This window comes from Ochotona princeps, chromosome 20, assembly GCF_030435755.1.
Source record: "Ochotona princeps isolate mOchPri1 chromosome 20, mOchPri1.hap1, whole genome shotgun sequence".
Classification (NCBI taxonomy): Eukaryota; Metazoa; Chordata; class Mammalia; order Lagomorpha; family Ochotonidae; genus Ochotona; species Ochotona princeps.
The window spans coordinates 21,588,053-21,614,936 of record NC_080851.1 but is presented as its reverse complement, the minus strand read 5'-3'; the positions used below and the strand labels follow the sequence as shown (position 1 = coordinate 21,614,936).

Below are 26,884 nucleotides of genomic sequence, written 5' to 3'. Positions count from 1 at the left end.
TCAATCAAATAAAAGGACCCCGTTGGGACAGTGCTGCATCCCCATGCTCATCAAAGCAATCTCATGCCCTCTCCAGAGTTGACCATCGTTATGGGCATGGCCCCACACCTTTCCAAATACACCATATGAGCAGATAGACTGCTCACCAGCAGCAAACACTGGAAATGCCTTCTTTGTAGATTTCTGCAGTGTGAGAATCTTTCCACTCAGAGTTATTTGAACATCTGCCTTCTGTATCTCCAAGTTGCAATTCGGGTGAAACTCTAGTACAGGCCTTCTGATTCCCAGCTGGCCATTTCCTCCCTGTACACTGGTGAATGACACACAAGTTGGCTCTTCACTGCTTTGCTGTTCATGGCTCTAAGCACCTTCTCTCATTTGCTGAGTTTCTCTTGTTTTCTTGGTTAAATCAGTGGGACAGGGAATGAAATACTTAGGCGTATGTCATCCTGTTGGTTCAAAATTTATACTGAGAGTCTTGGGAAAAGTTGTTTAAAACTCCTTGTGTTGAGTCAAACCTTCAAACACGTAAAGTATGGACATAAATCCAGTAAGATTCAGGCCTTTTTGCTCAAAATGCAAGGCGTTCTTTTAGTGTCGATAAGGAAGGAGAATTGGGCAATCAAATTGCAACTCTAATATTCTAGGAATTTCTAGAGGCTGTATCTACATAAGATATTGAAGAAAATGCATTTTTGGAGAATTGCTGAAGAGGTTCACAGTTTATGGATCATTTCTGGGACTTTCATAATGATGGGTGGTGCTAGAAAGTAGTTTTTGATTGTCATGTGACTCCCAACTGGTTGGAAGTTTGTGAAGCAGCAACATTTTCCTAGAAACCATGTATGGCCCAATCTAACCAGGTGGACAACTTGGAGCAGGGATTGGCAAACTACAACCTGCTACTGTTTGAATGCCTACAAGCTTAGAATGGCTTTTATGTTTCTAAATGGTTGAAAAGAGTTAATATTTCTTAATGTGCAGAAATAATATGAAAGTAAAATTTATTATTTATCAATATGGCTTTATTGGAACACACTTTATTTGTTCTCAATAGCTACTTTCATGTTAAGTGAACTCAATAGCTGCTTTCATGTTAAGTGAAAGTTGAGTAAGAGACCATGTGACCTGCAAAGCTCAATGTATTTACCCTGGACCCTTTGCAGAAAAATATGCTGATCCTTGGCTTAGGGCTTGCAGACTGTGGGAATGTTGACACCAAGGAAACTTCCTACCCAGGAATCTTTCCTCCTTGGGGTTATTATTCCTCTTCCTGGGTTAAAATAAAGAATTAACTTAATTCTTTAATCATGTTACAAGTCCCTAGTGGTGATGTTAATTCACAGAGCCAGTGAGACCTAATTTCTGTCACCATGTTTTCTTCCTATCTTTATTGGAGACTTGCTGTCATTTTAGCACGTGTGGTTCAATCTAGAAGAAAGGTGTGGAGATGCGTCCTTTGTAAGATTCTGTATACATTTCAGATATCTGTTTTTTGGTTTTGTTTTCGGTTTTTTTTTTTTTTTTTTTTTTTTTTGGTCTACTGTGTGGCTCAGTTGTTACGATTAATTGAAACTGATTGTGCTATGGTTTGAATATAATGTGTTTCCACCAAAACTCACCACAAGCTTGCTTCCTGATGTAGCTGTGTTGGAAGCTGTCTTTGAGAGATGGTTTGCTTTCGTGTGGGGTTAGACTGGTTAACGCCAGAGTGGGTTGTTGTAAATGAATGTGGCTTTCTTGGCTCGCTCTCTTGCTCCCTGTCTTGCCATGTGATTTCTCTCTTGTCTACACTCACCACTATCACCCACATTTCAATCCTGTGATGCTGTCTACTTGATTATCACACAGAGTGAGGTCCTCTTTAGGCATGGCCTCTTGACTTTGGGCTTCCAGCCTTAATATTGTGACTTATAGGAGCTTTTCATTCTGAAGTATCCAAAATCAGATCTTTGCTATAGCAACACAAAACTGACCAAGAAAGGTTGCAACACTTTTTTAAAAGAGAAGTAGAAACTTGCAGGGGCTTTAGGCACTGCACTAAAGGAATCAGGAGAGCAGTGTTAAAAATAACTCCTAAAGTACCTCGCTTGTTGTTAAAGAGTTTGAAAACACTTTCTCTAGTATTTCCCAGCTCTTCATGTGAAACATGTAACATGATGTTTGAAGGGTATGAAAGCATTCAACCCTTAAATCAGTAAAATGTGAGCTTCTGCCTCTCACGAAACCCTCTGCACAGTCACTGCTCTCAGTTCAAGTGTGTATGTGTGCAAGTAGACACAATCCGACATGACTTCATAGGGGCATTTCCATTTAAATTCAGGACTATATGGCTCTTATGTAATGTCAGTGGTCTTACAGCTGTGTTTACTTTCTCTTATGTGAGAATCTGGTACCTAGTACCACCAGGAATGACAGAATGAAAATATTCCTCATCTGACATGATCATGTCAGATTATGAATATCAATATAGTCCTAATACCATAGTACCTAAAATTAGTTAAGCATATTTTGTGGCCCTTTTTGTGTATTCTGGAGATTTTACTAGAATTAGTGTTTTATAAACTTTATTTTTTGATAATATGTATTTTTATTTTTTATTTTAAAAATTATAAATTTCTTATTTAGTTTTATGGTAAATAGATGATGTGCATGGTTTCAAGATAAACCCATTGCTTATTCAAAGTCATTAAGATACTTCTGCAACCTGTTTCCTTCAGCTTTTACCGGTGACACTAAAAAAGTGTTTATTTTTCCATCCAGATTTTTTTTAGGTAACCAGAGTGCCTATTTTTATATTAGTCCCCCTTAAATACATTTTAACATACATACTTCCCCCTTACTTTTTCATGTTATTATATATGTCTGTAACACATGAATGTGTAAGATATACAATATCCAAGGCAACCTCAGTTTGTGAAAAAAATTATTAGAAGATGAATTTTTTTGTAGAAAATGTTTTCAAATTCAGAGATCGCTTTTATCAGAACACCTACTTTCTGTGAACTTTTTGAAAACTGTTCATATGTATTATTTGGCTCACTTGCATTATACTATTTTCTGTTACATTTAAATCAAGATGCAAGTGTTTCATAAACATTTTACTATGTGATTAATTTCATTGGTACTCTGAGTTATTTATTTTATAACCATCAAGGTTTATAATTTTGCTCTAATGTTTACATTTATATTAGTTTCTTTTAAGACCTCATATTCCCCTTTTTTATTTTCATATTGGTCCGCTGCATGAGCAATGATCAAATGAACTAGAAATTGTTGTAGCCTTTCCTCTGCTTTGCAGGGAGGAGCATCTCCTTGGTGTGTTAATGAGATGATGAATACTCTTACTTTGTTCAGTTTCTATGCCCATTCTCCACCCTCCCTGTTGTTCAGAATTGGGCATGATTTGGCTTGTCAGAGTGCTATCATCATTGTACTCTATTCTTTCTTATGACCATGGGTTTGCCTTTATTCTGCAACGAATTGTATCTAATAATGTATCTCCCAGTCATGTGACTTGTCTGATACGCATTCTAGCAAATTGTTCAGGAAAGTGGCATAGGGCCACGTGTCTTGACTTGAGTGTACCTTGCCATTATCCTCAGAAGTTAGTTTTATTCTACATGGGATCATAAACTCTGATTTTCTTTCCTGCTGTTTCTTAGCACATTGCAACTTCATCATCTCCTGGAATAAGGCATCTGAGTGTGTTGATGGTCTCACATTCTTGCCCATCTAAATGGCTAGAGCTTTTTTTCTAGAACAACCAAAAATTTCCTTCTTTGTCCTGTTCCTCCTTTTGCCTCTGACCAAAAGGCAGAGTGTCCAGAGAGGGGTGATCTGGACTTGTTTGCTCTCTGTTCCTCTCACTCCTTGGTGATGTGCAGTGATGGAAGGAAGGTGGCATCAGCCCTCCAGAGCAGGACTTGTCCTTTCCTTTGCACCGTGAGCATCCCTAAACAGTCCTTGGAAGCCTATCCAAGACTCCCCACACTACAGTCTTGGTAACCAAGACTGACAGTCAAGCCCATTGGAATCCTTTTTAGGTTGTGCGAAGCTCTGCTGCTAGCCTAGTGGCATGGAAGAGACACCCCAGGAGTGAATGCAATAAAAGGCTTATGGAGATTTCCCTTCTCCATTATTGATCTCAGTCAGACCACAGGCACTCAATTGCAGTGGGCTCAGTGGGACAGCAGTGAGATTCCACCACTCACTGCTCTTTCCAGCCATCCTATAGCAGGGACATTTCTTTTTAAAATATCCAGCTTTTGGTCATAATCATATTTTTTCTTATACCTTGGTCCAGAATGAAATTTTTCACAGTGCAAACCTATGCATGTAGACTGTTTTGTCTTCTCTGTCTCCATCATTCACTGCCTTGAATGTCTACTCTGAATCTAGACTTCCTCCAAGCATTCTGGCTAGTTTTGGAAAAAAGGAAGCCCTGTTACTCAGGGGTCCTGAAGGAGTCACACATGTTGCAAAGTCATGGGTCCTCCCTAATAGTTGCTACCTAAGTTGCCAACAATATAGGTTCTCATTTCACTCATATAGTTAGAAAATCAGTAAATAGATTTGGGCAAAGTGGAAGATCTTAACCTTTTTTAAGGGAGTATACAAAACGATACTGAATAAAAAAAATAAATGAATGCTAAGCCTAGCGGATATTGTATTATGAGGCTTATAACTTAATTTGCTAGTTTACTTAATATTTCATAAATACAACTCTATTTGAATATAGTGGTGACTTTTTCAAAGTATGAAGATACTTCCAAAAGTTCATGGGTGAAAAATAGACTCCTGTTGATTATTCCCCCTCCAAATGAAATTCATGCTTAGTTTTTTCTTAGTACCCACTTTCCCATTAACCCTCTAAAGATCCCTGTCGGTGACAGCAACTGCACTACAAAGTGAGTTTTTACTCCAATGGAGTCTATCTAGAAAAGCCCCAGACTCTGGATGTTATCCAGAGCGACCACTGCATGAAAGCCAAGCTCCTTGACAGGCACATTGTGAAAGGCGGGAAACAGCAGAGGCCCTTACTCCCACTGTCCTGCAGTGCTTCCTGGGCCCCACATTCTGTAACAGGAGCCACAGAGCGGGCCAGAGCTCCCAGGATCTGGGAGGAGGACTTCAAGGGCACCACTTGTGCTTGGCAGAACTGCCCCTGAATGCACTGCATGGATGTGTCTTAGTTCCTTTTGGGATGCCACAATGCAGGCCATACACTGCATGGCTTATAAAACACAAAGTTGTTTCTCACAGAATCTGGAAGATTGTGTGCCTGGGGAGGGCCTGTACATTGGTTCATGGTTGGCATCTTCCTGATAGAATCATTCCCTTAGACTTCTTTTATTATTATAACTCTAACCACTAATAATGAGGGCTGTGTCCCTACAAGGTCAGCACCTGGTATCAACATGTCAGAGATTAGATTTCAAATGTGAATTCTGTGGGGACATAAACATTTGACCCAAAGCAAATTATTTTTGTTTAGTGGTATTCTAGTTTGTGCTTTCTCAAATACAAATTAAAAAGTCAAAAAAAAATTTTTAAGACTCTATGTGCTGCTACAGCAGGCCTTGGCATTTTGCTGGTAAACTTCCAGAAGACATTTGCTTAGCTTTCCTGGAAAGGTTTGGTTCATGGTTAAAATGAAATGAGGAGTTACTCAGTTTAGCTGTCATTGTACCAACCAAGAACATACTTGCAGTAGAAGATTTTGGGTGAGAACCCAGGAATTGGTAACCAAGACTGAACTTTTGAAAAAGAGCTACTTTCAAATGTTTTGTTTTTGTTTTTTTGTGTATATATATATATATATATATATACACACTTATCGACTCATATTTTGGTAGAGTAGTGATGAAACTTCTAATCCATCCCACCAGTACCCCATCATACCCTCACTTTAAGGAAGGAATTCAAGCTCAGTTATACATAAGGAAGCCAATGATGCAGCTTCTTTGGAAAGACACAATTTGTCTTCTATGACTTCAGTGAAGAGAGACTTAGTATAAAAGTCTGCATGTATAAATGCAAGCAGTTTTTCTGTGAACCAGAAGTTGACTTTTGATACAATCTAATGATTTAACAAACTGCAGTAGTCTCAGTGCAACAAGAGAGAAGAGGATCACCTCTAGCAGAAGTGAGTTTTAAATTGTAGAAGGAGTCACCACAAAATGCCTATATCCAGATATATTTCTGTATTTAAAATGTGATGCATTTTGAACAGGGATTTTTTTTTGCATAAAACCCTATTTGCAAACCAGTGCTGAGTCCCAAAGCAGCAATTCTTGCAGAAGTCCCCAGGGAGGTGAACTGTCCTACTCTTTTCTTTCTTGGGTTTTTCTTTCTGTGTGTGAACAGTATTTGTTCCTTGACTGAGAGTTCACTGTAGTTGTTCAGGCTGAACAATTTGTCATTTACAGAAGATCTTTTAGTTGTCCCAAGCATTAAGACTTAGGAAAGTAAGGATAAGGTTCTGTTGGTTTCAGTGATAGAGCTTAGTTGTTTAAGTTGCTAATGATCATATAAAACCAGAAATGTATGTTAGTATATACATGAGAAGAATCAATAGGATGAAGTGAAATAAATAAAAATAAAGTCTAAAAGTTTTCTGAAAGATTATTTTGTTTTTCCAGAATCGATTGTATAACATATTTCAGTTATCAAATTAAAATTAATGATTTATAATACATCTCAAACTTTTATTTAAGGTTTTCATTTATTAAATAGTTCAATGAAAGCTAACGTATTGATATAATTTGTATCTGTATAAATCTTTAGAAAAATATTGTAACAATAAGAGTTCTTTACAGAGATCCAGTAGGACATGATGTAAACATGAACAAACTGATGAGCTGAAATATCTTTGTTTCCTATAAATTAGATTTTATTTGAATGGATTTGACATTTTATCCTCGAATATAGTTTTGGCCAGGTCTGTTTCTAGGAGAGAAAGTTAAATGTAAATAACATCTCATTTCTGTTCACTTTTCCCTTTGACATGTATATGGTAGCAAGACTTGGGTGAAGTCTGATCAGTTACAGGGACTGGGAGTATCAATTTCTCCCGCAATGGTTCCGCAACCAGCTTAGGGGACACATGATCGTACAGATCCTAACAAGACTTAGGATCATCTTAACAATAACCTTAACAGCTCAACTGTATTAATATTACAGATGAGGGAAAGAAAGCATGGCAAAGTGAAGTGATTTGCCTGCAGGGGCACAGCTGGCAAGGGCAGGGCTGGCATGCCTGCTAAGCACAATTGCTCCTGCCCACCACACGGGGGCAGTGGTCCTATGCTCGACCGGTAGCCTGCAGGCCCACAGCAGCAGCAGCAGCGCGGCCTCTGAACACGTCGGACATGCACCCTCAGATCCAACCCCGGGCCCACGGAGAAGGAAAACGAGGGTGAGGTTGTGCACCCGATGTTTAGAAGAGCCCTCTGGTGATTTTGCTACAGGATGAAGTCTGAGAGCCAACACCTTTCCCTGGTCAGAGGCCAAGAGTCTAATGGCAGAGACAGGCAAATGCACAATCGTCACCCGTGTAGTTAAGTGCCGTAAATGAGATGTGGGTAAGCAGACTTCAAAAGCCTCATGGAAGATAGAATGAAGAGACCATTTAATTTTGCTGTTAAATAGCTTTGGAATCCATGCATAGCTTTTCCGTAATCCGCATTTTCACGAACTTTTTGAAGATCCCCCCTCATATCAGGAACAGAGGTGCTGCAAAGGAGAATGCCCTGAGAGAGGAGAGTTTTGCTTTTGTGAACGTTAAGAAGTTTGTGCTTTGACTTTGCAGACGGAGACGAGGCAGCCAATTCCAGTACAGATAGAGTGTGCTGGATTTGCCTGTGAGGCATTTGAACAAATAGTCTAAAAGCCTTCGAACATCCCTAAGTATTTTGGCAGGGCCAGCACCACCATTAGTATTTTATCTGTCTGTGGCTATGATTGTGCCTCTGACATGCATGCCATTCCTGGAACTGATGGTTGCAAAGTTTCCAGAAGGCATCTCTTAGGGATCACCTAAGGTAATGCATCATCCTTTGATCCTAGAAAAAAACCTTAGTGTTCCATGCTAGAAGGGCTGACCTTCAGTCACTGTCCCCACTTGATTTACCTCTAATACCAACGTAGGTGTGCTCCACCTCTAGTGCCTGGCCTTAGCGTCTAACAGAACTGAGCACTGCAAGCTACCATCTTAGCTCATAACGCGAAAGCACCTAACCCATTAGGTGAGTCATCCTTCGTTTTTCAGGGTACAGCATTTTAGGCTTCCAGGCTAAACAAAATCTTTGCACTTTTCTTTCTCCTGGAAACAGGGATTAGATAGAAAAGAAACAACACAGGCTGACCACTTACTCTCGTAATATCTTCAGAGAGATGGACTGATGTGCTCCACTGTGTTCAATCACGTAAAAGGCAATAATTCAATTATGCCATCCTTTATATAAGCAAAGCCATTGCTTCCAGTTCCCTTCCAGGTCTGACACAAGTAAATCACTTTGATAAAACCAGCCCCTTTTTTTCCCTCTCCTAGAGACTAGCATAAGTAATGATATGATGATCTAGCAAGGACAAGATGAATGTAACACACTTCTCTTAGAAAAGCAAAGAGGGATTCATTGTGTTATTTGGAAAATTATTTTTCTCATATATGTGGAAGATGTTTGATCTCATTTAAGGTTGCTTCTAGAGAGGCAAAAATACTCATTTGAATTTAGCAGTTTATGTGCAAATTTTAGGAGAAGCAATTAATGTCATAATTTGGACTCATTGATGGGCATTCTTTTATAATTCTACAAAGTGAAATACTTTCTAGGATAGTGAATCAAATTCCTTTCTCATGTGAAAATAACCACCTAATTCATTTTTAAGATCATTTTAAGCTACCAGTAATATGACACATCGTTCAGACTTAAAGGACGACTGAAATGTGTTATTGCTTCATTTCATCATGGGTTCCATTGCACCTGACTTTGTTTTTTAATGACCCAGGTTATCCAAAAAGACAGTCACTCTCTAGAAAGACAGTGAATTGGGTCCTTAAGTGACATCAACTATTAAGAAGGTTGGGGTTCCATATTAACCGAATGGATGAAAGTATATGACAGTTGGCACGTGAACTTTCCATTTAACTTTCATTTAATACATTCAGTAGTGTCTCTCAGTGACTAATAAGGTGTGTTTATTTCAATAAGTCTAAGCCAAGGGACTCAAAGTCTCAAAATATTTAAATAGATTGCCCTTTCAAACAAGAGATATAGATAAAATGCAGCATTTTGTGTAATAATTTTATAACAAAATAACATTATAGTCAGATTTCTCCATTGACCTCAGTAGTTTATCCCTGAGTATCTCCTGTGTTCCAGATACTATTCTAGGCAATTGAAACACGTCACCTCGTTTAATGTCCTTAGTACCACTTGCTACTATTTTCTACCTTTTTTCATAGCACTGTTATCACTACCTAATACAGTCCATGATTTTAGTTGTCTCTCTTCTTTCTTCCTTTTTTCGTTATCCTGCTCCCCCACAAGGCAGGGTGGTGTATATGTTTGGTTTACTGTAATCTCCACAATGCCCAGAATAGTGACCTGTTCAGTATTTCATTGAATAGTGATTCCATGAATTATTTCTTTAATGAATAGATTGTTATATCAGGTAGATAATATATGCTCCCCGATTTTAAGAGTCAAACAGCTACGATGTTAAAGTGGAAAATGGTCTCCCCATCTCTTCATTTAACTAGTAACATTAATGTCCGTGATACTTGCAATATATCTCATTGTGCTTGTCAATATACTACACTGATAAAAAGTCAGCATGGTAATTATAGTTTTTTAAAACAGATTTATTTTTTGAAAGGCAGAGTGACAGGGAGAGGAGGACAGCGAAGAGGAGGGAAGGAGAAGAGAGGGGAAGGAAGGAGAAGATTGGAGAGGAGAGGAGAGGAGAGGAGAGGAGAGGAGAGGAGAGGGGAGGGGAGGGGAGGGGAGGGGAGGGGAGGGGAGGGGAGGGGAGGGGAGGAGAGGAGAGGAGAGGAGAGGAGAGGAGAGGAGAGGAGAGATGAGAGCGAGCCATCTTCCGATTATTGGTACAGTCCTTAAACACTTGCAATTGCTTGAGCTGGGCTGAAGCCAGGAGCCAGGAGCTCCATCCAGGTACTCTATGTGGGTAGCAGGAACCTGAGAACTTGAAACATGCTATGCTTTTTAAATATATTCCAGCAGGAAGTTGGAAACAAAGGCAGGACTCCTTCTCAGGCACCCTGATAGGAGACTTTAGCATCTCATCAACAGTGTCACCCACTGTACCATATACTCACTCTAGCATATATAATTTTATTAACTCATTATAACAGATTCCCAAAATACCAATGTTAGACCAGTAGCTCTTCTACTTTTATTTATTGGTAGATTATAATATTCTCAAGGTGTTTTATAATTGATAATTGATTTAGATAATCAATACATATATCCATAATTTAAAAGATACAGATGAGTGTTTGGTGATAAGTACCCACCATATGCATGTCCTTCATGCCTCACCTTATTTACCTACTGGAGTCACCCAGGGACTTTAACAAGCACTGAAGCACCTGTTACACCCCAGAGTTTACAATTTAATTGGCTTATGAGTGTAACTGGACTTTGGAATTTTTAGGAAATTGGGTAAAGCAACAAGGACTAGATCGATCCTCTTTCCTGAAACAAAGAAAAAATAAGAAAAAAATCTATAGAAATGTTTTATAATGGCATTGCACATGAGTAAAAAAGGGGAAACATATGGGGTCAGTCCTGCGATGGCTCCAGATTCTCCCCCAAGAGTGTCTGGATTAAAGCACAGCAAGAGGCAGTGCAGACGGATCCTGGTGGACTCCCTGTGGTGAGAAGTCAGACAAGGGCGTTTGAGCAAACCCTGTGAGCAGTCACAGAAAGACTACAAGAGAAGAGAGAGCTGCCTGCGAAGAGAACTCTACAGATCTACAGTCAGTCCCTCTGGGGTGTTCAGCTGAGAGTTGAAATTAAAAGCCAAATGGGGGCCTGACACAGTAGCCTAGTGGCTGAAGTCCTTGCCTTGCATACGCCAGGATCCCAGATGGGCACCAGTTCTAATCCCAGCAGCCCCACTTCCCATCCAGCTCCCTGCTTGTGAACTGGGGGAGCGGTCAAGGGCAGCCCAAACCTTGGGACCCTGCACCCGCATGGGAGATGCAGAGGAGGCTCCTGGCTCCTGGCTTCAGATAGGCTCAGCTTTGGCTGTTGTGGCCACTTAGGGAGTGAATCATTGGACAGAAGATCTTCCTGTCTCTGTCTCTCCTCCTCTCTGTTTAACTCACTTTCCAATAAAAAAAAAATCTTAAAAAGAAAAGCAAACAGAAGAAACTATCTCCAAATGGACTCAAAGGCCAAATATAGCTTAAGGATATTTTTAGGAATAAAGCAACCTGCTAAGATAAAATTAACCATGACCGAAGTCTTTGAAAATTGCAAGGAACACAAAAATGTAGAAAAATATGACCTGTAATAATAAAATAAATTGATCAATCAAAACATAGACCAGACATAGATAATGTAATCAATAGACATTAAGATGAATGTAATTTGTATATTCAAAAATTGAATAGCAGCATGAAAGATCCAAGTCAATGTTCTACATATGAAAATTATAAAATAGGCAATGAAAACTACATAGGGTGGGCTTCTTGGCACATTAGACACTTTGGATGATGAACTTAGTAAGCCGAAGATACAGTGATGAAAAATATCCAGAATGGAACAGGATGAAGGTAAATTTTTAAAAATGACAATAGCATCAGTGAAATGTGGTAAGATTTCAATGTATCTGCTATTATATGAGTAATTGGAGACCCTGAAACATTGAAGAATTAGAGAAAAATATATTTGAAGAAATTTATGTAAATAACATTCTGATTACATTTTATACAAACCTCTTGAAATACCTTCCTATAGTGTCTGCTACTTGAAAAGTGTGTCATCCTTGAAGATAGATTGTGATAAGTAAAATATATTTACTCCAAGTACTAAGAGATCCACTAAAATAAGAAAATTATCAATATTGTCATATTCTTTATGCACTTGCTAGGTTTGTTAACATCGAGTCCTTATGAAGTGATAGCTTGAGCATTTTGCCAACCTTTCATCAGATATTGAATCAGTGCACTTTATAGAAGTATTTGTGTTATATTCATTAGCTGATGAAGTCAGAAGCTCCATTGCAACTCAGGTTGTAAATTCATTCAATGCCCCGTTCCTCTGGTCAAGTTTTGTAGCTCCTTGTTTATCTCATTGGCCTTCACTCGCTGTTAATCCTGCGGATTGTCCTTACCCTGGGCATTTCGGCTTGCTGATGTCATTCTTTGGCAGACTCCCTCTTCCTGGTGTCGTTATCAGTCTCCCTTGCCTGTGGCTTTTGCATCAGCAGATTCAACCAACTGTGGATTGAAAATATTTGAATAAAGTGTGTTTTTACTGAACAAGTATGGACTTATTTTCTTATTGTTTCCCCCTAAGTAAGGGAATAACAACAATTTGCACAGCATTAGCATTGTATTATCATAAAATGATCTCAGTATGATTTCAGAATACATGGGAGAAGGCATGTCGATCATATGCAAACATTTTATCAGTTTATGTGGGGTTCTGGAGCAGCTGAGGCCCTGGGTCCTGAAATTCTTCCCTTTGGGTACCAAGGACAGCTCTGCGGGGTTGAATGCTTCTTTCCCCACAGCGGCTGAGAGAACAGTTTCCCGACTAAGGAGTGATCCTTGAGGTTGGTGTAGTGAGCTCATGCTGGGTCCCTCTCTTCCCTAGGGAGAGTGTGGAGAGCCTGATCCAGAAGCATTCCTATGCCCGCTCACCCATCCGCACCTACGGGGGAGAAGAGGACGTCCTGGGGGATGAGAGCCAGACAACCCCGAATCGAGGTGAGCCAGCTTCTGGGCGGCTGCTGGGAGCCGCAGAGCCCGGTGGGGACTGCAAGGGGCTGCTTTATAGGGTGCCTAGTCCTGCAGGGTCCCTATTGTCCAGAAAAGTTCTGGGGAATGGACAGCCCAGCTGCTGCTCCGAAGCTTGCGCTTTTGTCCCTGGGTCACGCATGATTCTGTAGCCTGGAGGTCTCCTGTGGTTTGGTTTCCGGAGAGAGGACAGAGAGCTTCAGAGGCAGGAGGTATTTGTCTTTATCACAGAGCTATGAAACCTGTGCACAGCCCCTTAGTTGTCCTGAACCTCAACTGTAGAATCTGAACATGAGACAATGAATGCTGGTTGTGTCAGGACTATCCTTTTGGGATCGAAGATCAGAATGGCAACTGTTTTGAAAGGAGAATTGTCCCAGTGAAAGCTGTTATCCCAAGGTCCCAATGGTGAGAGAGAGAAGGGAGCAGAGTTCCCTGTTTCCGAGGCTCAGAGTGGAGGTCCTACAGCTGGGAAGGGAGGCCTCGGGAGAGGGTTGTTTATGTGGAGAGAGAACCCTCTGCCATTGTTTTATATCTGTAATAGGGAACACCATGATCAGTGGAAGCAGATGAAAGCTCTTGGAAACCAGTCCAAGGGAGACTAGAAAATAGTGCCCTGGAGAGCTCAATGGCAACTCTCCTCTATGCTCCCAGCTGTGATGCAGGCACCTGTTACACATACCTCTAGGTGATGCAGGCACCTGATACTATGTGGGTTCTTGGCCTGGGAAGCCAGGGAGCTCTGTTGAGACATGCATTTGGCCTGCCTGATGGAGGTGCTGTGGAGGTTAGGACAGATGTATGAGATTTGCAGTTTCCTTTATGGGAATCAAGTCATTACCTGATGGCAGTGGCCTGGTGTTTGGGAATATCCCAGCCATGGAATGAGTTAGCTCTCTTTGCATTCAGTATATTTTCTCTTCCTTAATGTATCTAAATGGAATCTTATCTTGAAAAGTAGACTTCCCCCATGGCAAAATTCCTGTGTGTTTGTCTCTTAAAATTGCAGATACAGTAAGGAATTTAAAAAATAAATTGATTTTACAGATAATCCAGTTCTCAGTCTGTATATTTGAAATGGTACTTTTAGTCTAACGAGTGTTTTCCCTTACAGGGTCAGCCTTCACAACATCTGATAATTTGTCTCTCAGTTCCTGGGTATCATCTTCTTCCAGTTTCCCTGGATTTCAGCACCCACAGTCCCTGACTGCACTTGGCACCAGTACAGCATCCATAGCAACACCCATTCCTCACCCCATCCAGGGCTCTCTGCCACCCTATAGTCGCCTGGGGATGCCTCTGACCCCCTCGGCCATTGCCACTTCCATGCAGGGGAGTGGCCCCACGTTCCCTTCCTTCCACATGCCAAGATACCATCATTACTTCCAGCAAGGGCCCTATGCTGCCATCCAGGGACTGCGTCATTCCTCTGCTGTAATGACGCCCTTTGTATGACTCTTCTGAAAGTGGGAGACTGCAAATCCAGACGTACACATGGGTATGGAATTCTAGGGCAGGGTTGGTAAGAGGTGGGATATTGGAGCAGGGACTCTCCAGAAAACCTGGGACCTATTAAAGAGGAGAGCTGGACTCGACACCTCCTGCTAAGGACATGCACCATGGACCAGGGTTCATATGTAGTTAGCGGACAGTTTGTTGGGTTTGGGAGAGAGTCATGTAGAGTTCTTAGCCAGGCTAAGTCCTGCAATGAACAGGATATCAGTTTATCCTGGAGTTTTTAATCATCTATGGCAGATGACTCTTAAGGGGCATGGTTCCTCATGGTGGACAGTGTTGTGTCAATGCAGTAATGTATAAAATCAATGTATAAAATCTTTCTGCTTTCCATGGCTTACAACAACCTTCAAAGAGGCAATACTATATATAGCATACTGACTGTAATGACAAACTTAAGTCAGTTTCTCCCATAGAGACTGGAAACCATTAGAGAAATATCTATAGTGCTGTAGCTTAAGCATGTTTGGTTTCCTCTGTGGTAGTGTGCTGGGGAAGGAGCTGAGAGACCGCTAACACATCCTGTTGTGCAAATGACTATGTGGTGATACCTTCACTCAGTGCAGTTTTTTCCTGCAATATTGAAGGGCCAGTACCCAACAAGCTCAGCGGTAAGTCTTGTCTCCTTCCTTCCCAATTCTTTCTTGAAATGACTTGCAATTTATGTAGGAAGACTTGTCCATCTATGACCTTGAAGCAAGAAGCTCTCTGTTACCTTGTCAAACTAACCTTTGCTTTTGGGGGCTGAATTGTAATTACACTAGAGTCGTCGTCGTCTTCTTCTTCTTCTTTTTTTTTGACTGACAAACACTGCAGCTTGTGTATGATGACATGTGAGGCTTACTTCCACCTAGACCAAGATGATGATGTTGGTTCTGTTCTCCAAGCATCTTTTCTGCTGTGGTTGCCAAATTCTTCATTTTCATGTCAGCTCTGGGAGAGTTTACTGGCATCAAAACATCCCAGATCAAGTTCTTTCCTTAAGTCTGCTTTGTTGGTGCTGACGCTGGTAGACATGGGATTGAGAACGTCCACCTGAGATGCTCACATGGCCAGCGTGGGCTCCAGACAAGTGGATGTGCCTGTGTATCTGAATACAGCTTTTTCTCTCTGTGTTAGTATTTACAGACTCCTTTGCCACTTTTCTAAGTCCACAATACAAAACTAAATTTTACCTCATGGACTCCCCAACCAACATATTGGCAGTTCTTGTAAGTCCATCTCAAGGCTTCATCCACTTTATTTTTGACTCTTGCTATCTTCTTAAGCTTTTCTTTAATGTATATAATAGTAATTACCTGTATTTTGATTTTGTATAACCTGCATGTTATCTTTAAGCAATGTCCTGTCTATACATTTACAGTCAGGCAAACACATTTAGGATTCTGCAACAGTTCATATTCCCAGTAACATAAATGTAATGGAGTGAGCAGTCTTTGAACTTTAGTTATAATACATTCTGGCTACAGGGATGTAACCTGTCTTCTTAGCAGATTTCCCCAAAACTCTATTTTAATTTAATCCAATTTTGGTGTGTAATTTTCATTCTACTCTGTTCTTACTGCAAAAGTATTGAATCTGTTAAAAGGATTGGAAAATATTGCTACTGACAGTGGAAGTGTATTTGAGGGTAAATGCAATATACTTATCACATCAGACTCCTCTGGGATGTTATTTGGTTGTTTGAATGTTAGCCTTTTTCATCTCAAATGGCTTGCTTGGGCATGTCCAGCCTAGGAAATAAGGCCTTTATGGCACAGCCTGTCTTGTGGTGTCGTTGGATTTCATGACATTCTGTACTGCTTCCTAATGTTTACCTACTAAGAAGCATGTGCTGTTATGCAGCATGTAAACACAGTGGCAGACACTGTAGGCTGCTTTCTAATGTCCTGCATGCTATTCTATACTACCCAGAGGTAGTTTGCTCTCAAGTCAAATGAAAATGTACATTTCATTAAGAGGAAAACAATGATTAATATTTAAAATAATATCCATAGAGCTAGGATAGGGACTTAATATTGACTAGTTGGCCTGTTGCCAGTGCTCCTTTAATATTGAGGACTGCTACTTAATTCAGAATAACAAAATACGCTATTTTACACAATGCTACTCGATGCTTTGATAACTAGCTAATAAAGTGAATCTCTGTATATATTTTTTTCTCAGAGAATGAAAGAATTATTTTAACAGTATTCTGACATTTCATAGGTTTATATATTGGGGCTAGATATGTTCTTGTTCTTATGGTAGTATTTCCTGACTGCGTTTGACTACACGTAAATACAGTGCTTAGAGAAAAAGCAAGATCTAAGAGATCAAAGCATGCTCTCAGAAAGTCATACCTACTTTCAAAGGTGTGGTATTATTTAAACCAGAGAACAGAACCATACATGAAATGGAGCTTGAGCTCATCAGCATCACATGCCATGAAAACCAAGGACTAGATGGTTACGCAGCCTGGGCCTCTGTGAGCTGTTCTGACTGTCATTCCTATTAGCCCACTGAGAATTTAATATGTAAAAATCTGAAGTATATTCTACCAAAAGTAACTCCAATGACTTGTATTTAATGGGAAAACCAATTGAATATCAGAGATCATGAACTATCTCTTGTATAAATTAATAATTTTCCATGCAAGTGTACTCATTACATTAGCAAAACAAACAAACAAATAAAACCACGGCAAATGCGCAGTGCTGCTGTAAAGAAAGCCTAGCAGACCTGCTGGATCTAACTGTAAGGAAGTAATTAGTAACATGGTAGGTTTTGCATTTGTAGCTTGTTTTTCAAACATCTTAGCAATAATTCTGAGTAAATTCAATAATCTGGTTTGTTAAAATTATTTAGCTGATCTTCCTCCTATGTCTACCATTAACAGGGCATAAAGTAAACATACCCAGCTTGTGGCTTACATGCTACAAAATGACCAGGTCAAAGGTCTAGACTGAGAAATTGAAATTGCATTCCTCTCTCTTCTTTTGGGGAGTTTGTAAACATGATTTCTTGGCCACTACCATTTCTACCAGGTGTGCACAGAGATGTTGAGAAGCTCCTGGTTGCTCATGATCTGCCTCTGTGTAAAATTATTCTGAAGTAGTTCTGTTGACTTCTGGGATGTTTCAGGATCTATCCCCCTTCACTCTGAGTCACACTTCTGTTGTTTGGCTTCTTCAGCTATGCAAACACCACTCCAAACAAGACAGAGAAGAAGGGAGCTCTGAAAACCTCAGGGGAACCTGCAAGGAAAGCAGACTTGGCCCCTACCACCTAATTTTAGGATTTTTAGCCCCTTTTTGTACTTTGTGTTGCCTTTTCAGACTGTCCCCCTATATTTGCATGTAGGCGACTGATACTGAGAAAATCACTCACCTTCAAATACAGTAGCTGGAATGACATCACACCCCACTAACTATGTGGCCAAGTTCAGTCATGTCTCAGTAACTAACAGTTTTTAAAAATTCAGTTATTAATGTTTCTAGTTACATATTGCAAGCAAAGCAACATTTTTATCAACCTTTTTTTATCAACTATGTAAAGAAAACTGTTTCCATCATTAAACATTTAGGGAATCTATAATTATAAAAAACAAAAAAATACTGTCACCTGAAATGTCTTTTTTTTTTCAAAGATTTATTTGAAAGATTAAATGACAGAGAGGAAAAGTGAGACAAAGGAAAATCTTCCATCAACCGGTTCATTCCCTGAATAGCTGGGCCAGGCTAAAGCCAGGAGTTGCATCTGGGTCTCTCGCAGGGGTGGACCATCTCCCACTACCTTCCCAGGGTGCTGGATGAAAGCCAGAGCAGCCAGAACTTGAACCTGCACTCTGATATGGGACGCCTACTTAACAAGCTGTGGCATAACCTGCTCTGCCATCATGCCAGCCACCTGCCACCCACATTTAGACAAATCATTGGGAACAGAAAGATAAGATGTTCAGCTTACTACTTTAAATAGCCAAGGCTGAGAGGAAGAATGGTTTTATAACAAGTTTTTGTATTATTTTAGAATATAAGGATTGGGGGGGCAAGGAAAGGGAAGACTGTAAACTCTTAAAACAGTAGAAAACCATGAAATGCTTTCTGTACTACTTCCTGTTCCCTGTCACTGATTAAATATTCCAGTGCTGCTCTCTTCAGCATGTTTGAATATGGAAAGATGCATCTACAAACATTGTCTAGGCAAATAATCCTTGCGTATCTTCTAGTTTTCTTTCTCTGTAACCTTCTCAAGTAGTTCTAACCCCCTCCTGTTTCTAAACAATGTATCTTTATCATAAACAACAGCATTTTTGTGAAGTACTCATACATATGGACAAAAAATACAATGTGTTGTATTTTACTTTTGGTACAATAAGATTCTGTATAGTTTTTTTTTTCTTTTACTTTTTAGAAACCTATAAGAACTTGTTTCCTACAGGATAAGGTTGGCGGTAGCCTGGTGGTTCTGTTGTTTGCTGTGTTCCTTTGCTCATGAATTGCGTGAAAACAGTCACTATACTGAAGGGTGTGCGTTGGGGGTGGGGGAAGGGCATGGGAAATGTTTTATGAAAGAAAAGTTATAAGCCTAATACTATGAAGTAACATCTAATGAAGTTCTTTTTAAGTGCAATATATTTATTTCTGCTAGAAATGTATTATCAACCTTATGTAATATTTGAAGCATTACATGTTATTTGTAAACAGCTTAAAATTATATACTACCCTAAATTGTACAGAAGTACCAATGTGTGGATATTATTCATTTCATTAAAAATGGTGTGGTTTTGATATATATACACACACATTTTCACCTTTCATGTTACATGCTGTGCTTTGTGACTTTAGGTACCGTATTTTCACCCGACCGAAAGAGGAAAATTAGATAAGTGTGTGTGTGTGTGTGTGTGTGAGAGAGAGAGAGAGAGAGAGAGAGAGAGAGAGAGAGAGAGAGCGCGAGCACAGGTCACAGTTGGCTCCTCCCGGTCTTGACGAAGCCTCTGGGTCACAACACAAGATTGCAGCTGCATTTGAAAGCCCTTAGAGAAGAATTTTTTTCAAGTTCTCACCATTTTCCTTGTTCCTAAACCCAGTGAATTGCCCTCACTCACTGTTGCTGCCCGAGGAAGGATCCTTCTGTATCAGAGGATTTTGTGCCTCCCTGAGCCAAAGGATCCCGATGGTAACACTTAACGACTCCTGCTGCCTCTTGTAGCCAGGAGCTGGCACGTGCTGAGCTGAAATTGCAAGAGGCAGACTAACACAAAGCAAGGTTAGCCACAGCCAAAGTCTCAGTCCTCCCACCCTGATGGTCATTATTTTGTTTCTGCTTTCGCAAGTGTACCCTATTGCCCTTATTTTGTGTGTGTGCTAAAACACCACTATTGTTAGGAGTAGCAGCGAGCTTACAGCAGCGTTAGGGTGTGCTCTTGACACAGCCTCACCAGTGGTCCAATTTCTCGTCCCATTTGCTTTATCATTTGCCTTCACAGTGAGCAGAGCGTGCACATGCACAGATGTGTGACGTAACACAAATGGTTGTGAATCCTTGAGCGTCAAGTTGTACCCAACATGCCGCATCAAACCTCAATCACTCAGAAATGCAGATTCCATAAAATATGCCAGAATGAACAGCCTCAGGGATTTTTTAAAAAGATTTATTTGTTTGAAAGATAGATCTGCTGGCCTTACATGGGCGAGCATCCCTCTAAGCTATGCAAACAATATTAAAAAAATAAAATTTAAAAATTATTTTTAAAAATGGCAGAGTTACACAGAGAGAGAGCCAGAGAGAGATCTTCCATCTGCTGGATCACTCCCCAAATGGCAACAACGCCTAAGGCTGGGCCATACAGGAGGCTCCATCTGGGTCTCTCACATGGACCCAGGGCTCCAAGAACTTGGGATGTTTCTCTAGCTATCTTACAAGGGAGCTGTATCAGAAGTGGAGCAGCTGGCATATGCCCATGAGATGCCAGCATTGCAGGTGGCAGCTTAACGTGCTAAGGCACCATGCTGATCCCAACTATAGGAAATTTAACAGTAGTGTCTTACTGAATTTCCGTGTCCACCATCTGTATTTTTCCTAAATGATCTGCTAATACATTCTACAGCCTAGGTTTTCCTTTATACAGATCTACTTCAAAGTCACATATTTTTCATGCTTTTCTTTGGTCTCTTAATTTTTTATGGTCTCTTAGCTTTTTATTCTGATTATATTGTCTCTGCCTGTCTTGATATTTAATGACAAAAAGATTTCTCTTCTTTCATTGGTTTATAATTTATTACTACTCATTATCTTGGTATTCATATTGTTCCAGATTTGGTCATTCGGGGCCCCTTTAAGCTGGTTCCTTCGTCATTTTGTCATTTTTTTTTAGATTTATTTATTTTTATGGGAAAATCAGATATACAAAGAAGAGACACAGAGAGGAAGATCATCCATCCAATGATTCACTCTCCAAGTGACCACAACAACAGGAGCTACGCTGATCCAAAGCTGGGAGCCAGGAGCTCTTCTGGGTGTCCCACACGGGTACAGGGTCCCAAGGCTTTGGGCCATCCTTTACTGCTTTCCCAGGCCACAAGCACGGAACTGGCTGGGAAGTGGAGCAGCTGCCGGGCCATAGAATATAGGAAGACTCGATGCTAAAGTGCACAGGGAAAGACAAAAAACCCAGGCTAGCCAGCACAATATTAAAAAGGACAAAATCAGAGGATTGACAGTACCCAACTTTAAAACTCACTAAAGGTCCCCCTTTAAACATGAAGGAAACAATATGGAAATAATAGTCTCAAAAAAAAAAAAAAAAAAACAGAGAAGAAAAAAAAAAACTCACTGAAGGACAAGAGCATTTGGCAGAGCAGTTAAACCACTGCTTGGAAACCCCCGATCCTACATCAGAGTACTTGGTTCGAGGTCTGGCACTGCTCCTGATTCTTGCGTCCTGCTCATGTGCACACAGACCAGCAGCAGGGGATGGGCCAGTACACTGCCACCCACCTGCGGGACTCAGATGGCGTTTCTGGCTCCTGGATTCATTTTGATCCAAGCTTGGCTGTTGTAGTCATTAGGGTGTAAACCAGTGCATAGATCTTTATTTCTCTCTTTACAAAATGAAATAAAAATCAAACTTACTACAGAGCCACAGTTTAATGAAGACAGTGTGATGCAGCCAAGAAAATAGATCCACATGAGTTTAATAAGTTTGATAAGGGACAAAGGCAACTCAATAAAGAGGCAGTAGTGTCTCCAGCAGATGGTACTGGGAGAACTGAATACCCACAGGCGAAGCCTAAGCGAAAATTAACTCAAAATGGAGCATTGATCTGAATGTAAAATGCAAAACTATAAAAAAATTCTAGAAGATGGCAGAAGAGGAAATCTAGGTAGACTTGTTTGTTTTTGTTTTAGGTGCAACGCCAAGAGCATAATCCATTAACCAAAAAGTTAATATAATGGGCTACATTAAAATAAAAATATTTGTGAAAAACACTGGCTGCAGACTGGGAAAAATATTTACAAGATGCATTTCTAAGATAAAAGATTCACAATTTAACAAAGATCTTTTAAAACAACAATAGAACAAATCCATTGTGGTACGGGCAGAAGACTAATCCGCACAGCTATCTCCCCAAGGAGTACCCTCACATGACAAATAAGGATAGGGAAACATGCTCACCATCACATGCGGTTAGCAACATGGTATATGAGCACACACCTGTTAAGTGGGTGAGATCCAAGTCCCCAACAGCATGAAGCGCAGTAGAAACATTCATCCATCCTGGTAACCCATTTGTAAAGACAGTTTATCAGCAGCATAGTGATCTATGCAACTGTGCTTGGGTCTTCACACAGATGAGTTGAGATGTCATAGCCACACAAAACCTGCAGGTGAATGTTTATGATTGCTGAATTCAGAACCACCAAAAACTTGGAAGCAGCCCTTATCTTTCACTAACTGAATGGATGAACACTGTGGCACATCTGTCCTCCATCATTGCACTGGAATTATATTCGGTGATGAAATTAAATGTAGTATCAGGCAAAGAAAAGACATGGAAGAAGTGTGAATGCACATTGCTATGCGAGAAGCCAGGCTGGAAAGGCTGGCTGTTGTATGATGCTAGCTATATGGCATTCTGGAAAGTGCGAGATCAGAGAAAACAAAAATCAGCAGTTTGCAGAATTCGGACGGAGAGAAGGGAAAGTGGCTAGATGTCAGCCAGAGAATTTTTAGAGCAGTGAGATAATTCCATAGTGACGCTCTGATGATGAATCCATAGCTTGTCTATTTGTCACAATCAGGAGAACTGAACAGCTCAGAGTGACCCTTGCATAAACCATGGATTGATAGCTTCCCTATTGGTTCAGCCATTGAAACATATGCACCAGTCATGCTAGATGTTAACGATAGAAGAAACCGTGTACCAGATGGAAGAGATGGGTTATATAGATAACCATGTGGTGTTTATATGTAATATGTGTGATTTAAATAAATATGTGAATGTAGAATATATATGTATACATGTGTTACATGTGTATGTGTGTGGGCTATATTTACTATGTATGGTATGTATATATGTGTGTTATATGTATATGTGGTAAAAACAGTACATATGTATATATGTGATGTCTATAATGTGATAGGTGTGTATATTTTATGTGTATACATGTGGTAGATATGTATACATATACATGTGGAATATATGTGTTACATGTGTATGAGTGTGATAGATGGATATATGTGTGTATGTTGTATCTGGATATGTTTATATGTATTGTGCATATGTGTTATACATGTATGTGGGTATGTGCATATGTGGTGTATATGTGTATATGTGGTTGTGTATATGTGGTTGTGTATATGCTGATTAGATCACTGAACAGTGATTGTTGTGTTTCTGTTCAAGAGCAGGTGCACATGATATGCAATTGTGCAGTCTCTCCACCTGGGGGCAGGATGGTGAGGGATTCACTGACGGATCAGACCACCCCCACTGAGTGAAACTTGACTCTCTGACGCTCTTCAATGTCAGGGCTATCCTTGTTTCATCTGACCCAGGCCTGGTAAACCACACTGTCTAGGGCGTGGGTGGCTTGCACAGCTCTGGGTCTTTGAGGTTTGGGTGGGGATTGGTGGGTGGGTAGTTAGGAAGCACTTGCCTCCAGCACGAATTTGAAAAGGAACCATACAATGGTTTTAGATTAAAGCCACCATTGTATAAAAGATACCATTTCTTTTCTTTCTTTTTTTTTTTTTTAGTGAGGGCAACTTGCTGAAGCAGAATTTGAAAGTCACAGAAACAGACCACCTTGAAATTACATTTCTAGATAATTCCAAAAGGCAAGCACATGTTGTTTTCTTGGAGACAAAAATAGAAGGCAGGCATTGTGGCGTGTGTGGATTAAGCTGCTACTTGCAATGCCTGAATCCCATATGTCCTGGCTACTATGCTTCTGATACAATTTCTTGCTAGTGTACCCAGGAAGGCAGGAGATGATTCCACTACTTGGGCCCTGTAACCCATGAGGGAGACCAGGATGGAGTTCCAGGCTCCCAATTCAGCCTGTCCCAAACTGGCTGCAGTAGCTATTGGGGAAAAAACCAGCAAGCCGAACTTCTTCCTATCCTTATCCCTCCCTCTCTCTGCTTTTCAAATAAATGAGTACATAAAGTTTAAGAAGAAACAAAAATTACAATACACAATAAAAGATACTTTCATTTTTATAAGAAAAGCTTCATGGACGTATAATTGAAATGAATGAAATTACTAAGTGAAATCTCCCCTGAAAGATTTGAGATGTGATTTAATGGTAGTTAACACAATTTTGAGAACCTAAGAATGTTGCCACCGTCATGGAAAATACCAATCCTGCAGGACTGGAGGGAACTAGTCAATGGCAATGCAGTTTCTACTGAGGAAGATGGAAAGACCTCAGCTTGCCAGGAACTGTGAAATACCACACATTACGACTCACCAAAAGAGCGCCAGCTGGAGAGAAATTAGTATTTTTAATTGCCACATGATGGGTGGAAAAGTTTAGAGCATCTTCAAAGTCATATTTGCTGAATTCCTTCTACCTGAGCTGGTCCACATGACCAATCTAGACATAAAGTAACTCCAGCTGTTTGCTTAAATTTATACCTGTGTATTCATACAAAGTTGAAATGTTTAACTCTGATAGCAAATGTATGAATCAAGTAAAGCATTGTTACTGTTATTTTGGAAATTAAATGTTGATCATGATGAATATCTTAGTATTTTGCTTAAGAAATATGCATTTATTTTAATGTGCTGCATTTGGAATTTTCCTACATATAATATTTAGTAGACAGTTTTATTACAGGAACAGTGATTTTTTTTGTTTAAATTTAAAAACTAAAACAAAAAATTCTAGCATATAGATCATCATTGCCATCTGCTGGTTATGTAGTTCAATTGCATTTTTTTTATTTAAAAATTAACCAGCTGAAGTTTGCTTAAAAGATAAAGGGAAATGGACAGATTTTAAATATATATGACTGGATGAAACATCTGTATGTAACAAAAATATTTTGTTGAATAATTATGCATCTTCATTTCAAAGAGAATAGGAGATTATGTTGTTTATATCTAATGTGCCATTTTGATTGTCAATTCATCATAGAATAAGTATCAGGGAATACTAGCTTAAGTGGCTGTTCTTAACATGTAGCTGAAAGGTAGTTCAACATGATGTGGTCAAAAATAAGTGACAGCAGCCAGAGATGTTATTAAAGATAATATTCATGATGTTATTCAGCTATGAATAAACCAAATGCCGCAATATCCCTCTCATACACCGATCTCCTCCTCCCCTTAATAGCATGTATGATTGATGACTTAGACAACTGTGTCTCAGTTACTGCTCAGTAATAAAGCTTACACATTACTTGATATCAAAGAATTCATGAGAGGGGCCAGCACCGTGGCATACTGCCTAGAGCTGCCACCGGCAGTACCAGCATCCCCATGGCTGCCAGTTGGAGTCCTGGCACTTCTAATCCAGCCCCACTTCTAACCCAGCTCCCTGCTTATGGCCTGGGGAAGCAGTGGAAGGTGGTGCAGTTGCCTGGGCTGCTGCACCCACCTGGGGGACCTGGATGAAGCTCCTGCCTCCTGGCGATGACCTGGTTCAGCCTTGGCTGTTGTGGCCACCTGGAGAGTGAGCCAGCAGACAAATCTCTCCCTTCTTTTCTCCCTTTAACATCAAGATCATGCTCCTATATCATTAGTCACTCGAAATGACTTTCGCAGCTTTAACGCATCACTGCATGAAGAATCTGCAATTTCATGTTTGATGATGAAACTAATTCTTCCACAGATATAAATAATAGTACAATGAACTATCTTGTAAGACTAGTCTTTAAATGCTATGTTAAAAAAACACACACCAGATTTTTACCCTAAAGTGTTATACCATAGGTAAGAATGCATTTTATCCCTCCACAACACGGGCTGTTCAAAAGGCAAGTAGAAACTTCAGAATAAAACAAACCAGAATGGGAATCATAATGACTGCATTCTATGCATTGCTCCCACATTCAAATACTCATTAAAATGCATTTTATTTTGAATTTCCATGTTCATGCATTAATATGTTTGAATCAATCACTCCAAGGTATGTTATTTTACCCTCAGCGTTGGACAGAATTTATTATCTGTTAAAATTAGGACAAATTCCCATCGCCCTGATCCTTGATTTTCTAATTGTCAAATAGTAAGTAAATTATAAAATATTTTAAGAACCAAAGTAGAGCGGCAAATGTCGACGTGATCCTTGAAGAAAACTTATGACAAGTAAGTGACGAGCTGAAATAGTGCAATATATGAGAAAGGCTTCACCGTGAGTAAAGGGTGCTGACGAGTGTCACATTGTGGACCGCACCTGAGCGGCATTGAGGCAATTTTACAAAGTGCTTAACGAGCAAACGGGGGTGAGGGGGTTAACATGTAATTGGCTCTGACTTGTGGAAGCTCCGAGCGTCGCTGAGTGGGGGATGTTGCAGGAACGTGATAGGGCCACAGGTGTAGCTGGGGCAAGGCAATCGCCCCCACCCTACCGCACGCGGGAGCCGGAGCGAGGCGCACCCCCAAGCCACAGGTGAGGCGGCAAGGCGCACTCCAATAGACAGGTGCCGAAGCGATGCGCACCCCCAATGGACAGGTACCAAAGCGATGCGCACCCCCAAGGCACAGGTGCGGCAGCGATGCGCATCCCATGGCACAGGTGCGGCAGCCATGGGCGTGCACTCCGGGTGGCGCACGTGCTGCAGCGCCCGGAGGCCGCGCAGGCGAGGACGCACGTGGAGCGCGCGTGCCGGGTGGTAAGGCGCACGCGCACGCCCCCTCCCGCCCCGCCTCTCGCCGTGAC

The 26,884-nt window shown here is 40.5% G+C and overlaps 1 protein-coding gene across 1 annotated transcript in view; it reads left to right on the top strand.

Moving 5' to 3' along the window:
- Window positions 1-14,829, top strand: part of TBX20 (T-box transcription factor 20) — a 43,197-nt gene extending 28,368 nt beyond the window's left edge. Inside the window, exons 7-8 of the mRNA XM_004582373.4 lie at window positions 12,852-12,964; window positions 14,109-14,829. Of these exons, the coding sequence (XP_004582430.1) occupies window positions 12,852-12,964; window positions 14,109-14,449 (454 nt within the window). The 3' untranslated portion in view covers window positions 14,450-14,829. The remainder of the gene's footprint in view (window positions 1-12,851; window positions 12,965-14,108) is intronic.
- The last annotated feature ends 12,055 nt before the right edge of the window (window positions 14,830-26,884 follow it).